The sequence below is a fragment of the Echinops telfairi genome, unplaced genomic scaffold (genome assembly GCF_000313985.2).
Source record: "Echinops telfairi isolate 266 unplaced genomic scaffold, ASM31398v2 ScPeMD7_443;HRSCAF=831, whole genome shotgun sequence".
Classification (NCBI taxonomy): Eukaryota; Metazoa; Chordata; class Mammalia; order Afrosoricida; family Tenrecidae; genus Echinops; species Echinops telfairi.
This window is the reverse complement of record NW_022104341.1, coordinates 295,620-301,656: the sequence shown is the minus strand read 5'-3', so window position 1 is coordinate 301,656 and position 6,037 is coordinate 295,620. Positions and strand designations below refer to the sequence as shown.

Below are 6,037 nucleotides of genomic sequence, written 5' to 3'. Positions count from 1 at the left end.
ATGTACAAATGCGCTTTACACAATTGATGTGTGTATGGATTGGGATAACAGTTGTATGAGCCCCTAATAAAATGTTAAAAAAGAAAAAGAAAAACTGCCTAGGGGAAGGACTAAGCATGCATGGTGGTGTGTAGGATGTAGAAATGGGAGGAGAGCTGTGTCGCAGAGGCCAGGAGGCAGTCAGACTGGCTGGTTGCAATGATGCTTGTCACTAATCACAACACTAAGCTCGGCTAGGAAAGGATTTGAACATAAAGGATTGTGGGTTCCATTGGGTGGGCATGTGTAAGTTGAATGTGTTCCCAGCAGGCATCAGCCCACGTTGGGCTAATTGTAAAGGTTCATCTGAGCCTTTTGCTCAGGAAGCGAGAGAGGCTTTGACTAAACAGAGGTGTGTGAAGCTAAGCAGTCCACTGTTTTCTTCATTTAGTCCTTGATGCCTCTCCCAGCATACCTACTGTGAAGGAAACAAACAACTACCAGTAATAACGCTGGCAGAGTTGACGCATCACTCAGAGGGACTGCACCATACTGGCTGGCCTCCACCCCAGCCCCTCATGCCCACAGCTCTGAACATCCCTCTTACATCCCACTTACCTCTTGCCCTCTGTCGAGATGGCCAGGGCTTCCAGGTGGAAAATGTGTGCTTGCATCTCATGGTGAGATATGGGGCAGATATCATCCACATCAAAGGGAGAAAGCTCATGCCGGCCCCCCTCATCTCTGACTTCAGAAGCAAATACTTTTTCAGCAAAGCTCCGCGTTGCATCATCAATTTCTAAAGGATGTTTTTGCAGGTTAGTATTTAAACCATTTCCCCCCAAAAATCACCTGAGAGTTTCTGTTACGTGTAAGGTGCAGTGCTAAGAATGACACTGGGTTCTTGGGGTCCCTGCTCCACCCTAGGGTCTGCAAGGCTTCTGCTTCCTTTAGTAGGTTCTGCTGTGAGTAGCACAGAAATCTGCTCTCAGAAACCTAAGTCAGGTTCTCCCAGACCTTCTCAGGAGGGCCCCAAAGCTGATCCTTAAAATGGAACTGGACTCTTGTAGAAGGAGCAGCTCACTAACATGGTTCTGTCTGATCGTAACCATGCCGCCCAACTCTTGCCTTGAGGCTGGTCATTTTCTGGGAGCTTTGGAAAGACCAGGGCAGGCTGTGGAGTTTCCCTCCCGAGGCGCTCTGATCCTCGAAGTAATTCTGGAAACAGCTGTGGGCTTTAGAGTCTTGATTCTTTTCTAGGCCAGATACTGTGTTTCTCTCACATACAACCTGGGACTCCTTTTGTGATCCAGACAACTTGACATGTGGAGGAGACAGGGAGCTTGGGAAATTCGCTGTTTGGTCTCGGGGTCCCATTGCTTGTGAACAGGTGGCATTCCAGAATGAGTGGCTCCTGGAAAGGCCCTTTTTACTTTTATGTGCCTTAATTTTTCCATTCTTTAACAGATGGGTGTATCACTGAAGACCCCCCGGATATAAGAGAGCCAGTTTCATACTAGTAATGATGGACATCAAGCCTCTGCTTTTCTCTATGTCTCCCCATGTTCTCTAGAGACCCAGTTGTTTCCACCTGGATAATCATTACCTCTGACACTGTGCAATGACTCTGGCTGCTACTTCCAGAAAAGAACAGGTAGCAATAATTATTTTGGCACATAGCTAGTTATTTGGAGCAACAAACACTCCCCATAGTCCACACTGCATGCAGAGAAAAAGCCCTCTACCCCGTGATATCTCTACATGCCTCCCCAAAGTCACATTTTCCATTGTAAGTAGTTGTGATATGTTCAAGTCTTGGCTTTCCCTTCCTGTATCTCTAGTTCTTTATCTGTAAAGTAGGAATTCTAAGACCTACCCAACTTGACTCAAATGACTGTGGCAATTTCAAATGAGATAAAATGGAAGTGCTTTATGGCAGAAAACAAACAAACAAACAAAAAAAAACCCAACTAAATGGAGTGACATCAGACGGTAGCATATCTCCCTGCTGTTACAGGGACGTGTGCTATCCTGCTGAGCAACTCAAGATCACGTCAAGTACAATGGGGGGAAACTTGTGAGCCGTAAGCTTTTAAATCAAATAAATGATCCAGTAATTAATTAAACAACTCTCTCAAATCTCTCAAATCCACACTTATAGAATCATATAAATGAAACTATTTGCAAAGTCCCCTGTGTGCAAAAAAAAATCTTAACCACTACTCAAAACCTCCCAACCCAAATAAAGAAAACAGCATTGACAAAACAGGCATTTTGGTATAAGGAAATGATAAGTGACTTATACAGGCTGAGGCATATATTGGAAGTGATAGTCATTGATTCATAACTTCACCACAATCAGGTCATCCAGTTTTAAAAACAGGCCTGTCACACTGTGTCTTACTGTGCTGGCTGGACATCATGCATCTGTTTGCCTCATTAAACTTAAGCACTTCCTGAAACTGAAAAGCATCTTTGGAAGTTGTGAGTAGTTCTTTGACAAGCACCATGACTCACTAAGGAACAAATGGAACACTAATAAATGCATTTGACAGCTTGAAAATTCCTCCCTCCACCCCAAGGCCAAAGGATCCCCAGAAATAGTCCCATTCTTCTCTGAACATCACAAGCAAGCATATGCATGTCAAGCATGAGTGGCAAGCAGAAATTAGAAGAGGCTTCAGGCACTCTGAAAGGCAAATGGAAATGGGCTAATGAGTTATGATGAGGAGGAGGAGGAGGAAGATGTGGCTGCTGGTTATGCCAGGCCTATGGCAATAGTGAAGATGGTCTTCAGAAGATAGTGTGGTTATCTTTGCCCAGAAACTAAATCCTACTTATTAAAGATCTGGTTCTTGCCTAGGACTGCCCGTCTCCACTTCTTTCATATTCTTAGACATCCTTGTTTCTACTAAAGTTGTAGATTCCTAAAGCGCTCTAAGTAGTTGAAAAGGAAAAACTACTCTCAAGAAGTAGTGTATATGATGAGAAAAAATCACGTTTGCTATTACCTTCCACTGAATCAACCAGTTGCTTGACTTCATGCAGCTACAGCTGAAATTTGACTCCCCAATCAAGAGCTCTGACTTTCCAAATTAGTGCAGAGCATGGCAGTGGTAATGGAAAAGGAAAGACGAGCTTGGGATTTCAAAAGGTGAAGAGATAAGCTTGGGTGGCCATCTGGATTCATGGAGAAAAAGAAGACCTCGTCAGGTTTGGGCGGATAGTGGCTGAATTATTTCCGGAGCATGTTACACTTGAGATACTGGAGCATCTCGTGGGAATTTCTTGAGGCTAGGATGTCTACACTTGGACAGAGAATAGACAAGAGACAGGCTCGAAATAAGAAGCAGAGTGGCGACAGGTAAGGAGCCCGGAAGGTGCTCAGGAATGGTGTCCATGTCAGCCAGTCATGTGAACCACGAAATGACTAAGGAACCTCAGTTTTCATCATCATTAAAGGAGAGGATGGATAATAATAGTCCCCACTTGAGAGAATTGTTAAAAAAAAATAAATAACAAATACTCTCAAATTACACATACTATCCAAAAGTTAATATTATTATTAACCCAGGAATTGCAAGACTTTTGAGAAAAGAAACATCATGCTTGCTTCTTCAATCAATAGTTTCAGGTAGGGGGTATGGGTGGGAAGCATGCTTATCTCTCAGCAGTGCTTGATTCATGGGGGAAACAAAGTGCCAGGTCTTCCATCTAGCACCTTCCATCTCAAAGACAAAGGCGCTCAGAGGCAGCTCGCTGCCAGTCAGCCTAAAGAAGAGTCTGATGTAAGAGCAAGGGGAACATACAATGAAAAGTCCAGTTGTCTTTCTAAAATGAGTTTCTATTTTATCTTGTCATAAAAATGCTCAACAAATATTTTTTTGCACTGAAATTGGGAGCTAACTAAGGTAGATTTGTCAGGGCTTTTTGCCTAATTTGTGTCAATGGAAAGGATTGTTTTATTTTACATTAATCAAGTAAGTGGCCCAGCAGTTTCTCTTCAGAGACTGGATTCTTTGGGTGTCCAGAAATACCGTGAGTTCATTTGCTCTACTGTGGGATATCGATGATCAGTTTGAACCCCTGTTGACTTTCAATGGTATCCTTTAATTAACACTGCTGAAAGATAACCATGCTTCTAAAGTTAGGAACAGCGTCAATTGTCTAATTAACGGTTTGGGAGATGGCAGGAAAAATAATATGAAGTACTCACGTTTTTCTTCAGCTGTATGAATTAAAATAAGATAAGTGAACAACTTTCAGAAATAAGTGCTCGGGGATGAAAACATGTCGAGGCGTGTGGGATGCATAACAACAACAGGGTGACTCTTCCTGTTTGTCTACAGTCTGCCACCATCAGAAAACCCTGGGAGGTTGCCCACTGTACACCTCTTCATTGTCTTCTCATTTCTAACACCTCTTTAAAGTTATGCTTCTCATCTTCAAAAAAGGGTCCTCTTTGTAAAAGGTGATCACAAACAAAAAAACTGATGAAGATAAGTGGGAACTTTTCCAGCAAGTCGAAATAACTCCTTTGGAACACAATTTACTAATACCAACCAAGTCAGGAGTCAGAATCCACTCGATGGTAGTGGGTGGGTTGGGTTTGGGGAGTCATTTCCAAGACTCCGTCCAATGGAAAGAATACTTACATATGGAAAAAAGCTTTAGGGACAAAGATTATTGTCAACGTTCATTTATACTTTAAAAAACCTACAAGCAACCTAAGGGGTTGGTTAGGAAAATGAGAATATTATGGAGTCATTGAAAGCGATGTATGGGATGACATGATAAGATGGTTGGGATGACGTGGTAAGATGATTAAGTTCTAATGTTAAGCCAAGAAATGAAGACGAGAGAGAGCAGAATGTAAGCTTACATGGGCCACGTTAGCACAACTATGTTTAAAAACTCTTTAATTTCACTGAGAGAATGGGCGCAAAAGAAAAGCACTAAGTATCATGAATGGGTATCCTTGGGTGATGAGTGGCTGGAAGCTTACTACTACTTTCCTAAATTCCACACTCGTCCTAGATGAATATTTTTAGTTCTGTTTTTTGGTGCGATCTCTCCCTTTTTGTTTCATGTGAAATATGTAGTGATTTTATCCTGAAAAAGACTTTCAGCTTACTACTTAAAAAAAAATCACTGTGGCTACAAACCTGGCTTGGGAACCATCAAAAGTAAAACTTGGGTAACTATTTCGTCATGTTCATGATTTCAACTCACACTCTAGCTCGAGGCATGAGGCAGGACCCTTCCCAGAATTCGAGTAGCACAGGTTTTATTTAGACTAGATATTAATTGATTAACACTTCCATTTTTTTTGAACTGGGATCATCAAAGGTGATAGTGCAATCTTAGAAAAGCATCCCCTTTCCAAATTAAAGCAAAAGCAAACACTCTTGAGAGTGTCTGGACTCAGAAATGTATTATTAACGCAATTTGTGCTGTGAACCCTAAATTAGGATTATCACAGCTGATATGACAGCTAAAGAAGTGGTTGCATCTGAAAACAATTGAGCTTTTCAAACACTTGCACACCTACCTGCAAGTTTGAACAGAGGCATGGCTGCTGGGTCCTCGGGTCCAGGAGAGGAGATGGGGTGGCTGGCTGACTGACACTCTGAAATGCCCGGACATGCATTTTGTTATTTTGCTTTGTCCCCTGAAATCAGACTCTTCTGGACTAGGAGGAAAGGGATGAGCTTTGGGCCTATTTATAGGATCAGGCAACTGACAGTGACAAACAGGTGAAGACTATCTTTGGGATTTTAGAAAAGAGATGTGTAGGGCCAGACATTGCATTGCAGTGATCTCAAAATGGTCCTACAGACTGGATTCCTGTTAAACGCTGTTCTCTTATAGGACTCAGGCTCCCTAGTGAAATATAATAGAGTTATCTAGCCTTCGAACAAGTTAAGATGCTCTGGGGTTTACCCAGGGAGGAGCTTGGTGAGTACACTGGTGTATTTATCAAGCTCTACACACACACACACACACACACACACACACACACGTCATTACAGTGCTCCCAATTCAGCATACATTCACA

At 42.4% G+C, this 6,037-nt stretch overlaps 1 protein-coding gene across 1 annotated transcript in view; it reads right to left on the bottom strand.

Moving 5' to 3' along the window:
- AMPD1 (adenosine monophosphate deaminase 1) overlaps positions 1–5,552 on the bottom strand; it is a 36,248-nt gene extending 30,696 nt beyond the window's left edge. Inside the window, exons 1-2 of the mRNA XM_045291999.1 lie at positions 5,531–5,552; positions 598–778 (exon numbers count right to left, since the gene is read on the bottom strand). Coding sequence (XP_045147934.1) covers positions 598–778; positions 5,531–5,552 — 203 coding nt within the window. The remainder of the gene's footprint in view (positions 1–597; positions 779–5,530) is intronic.
- Positions 5,553–6,037: the final 485 nt, after the last annotated feature.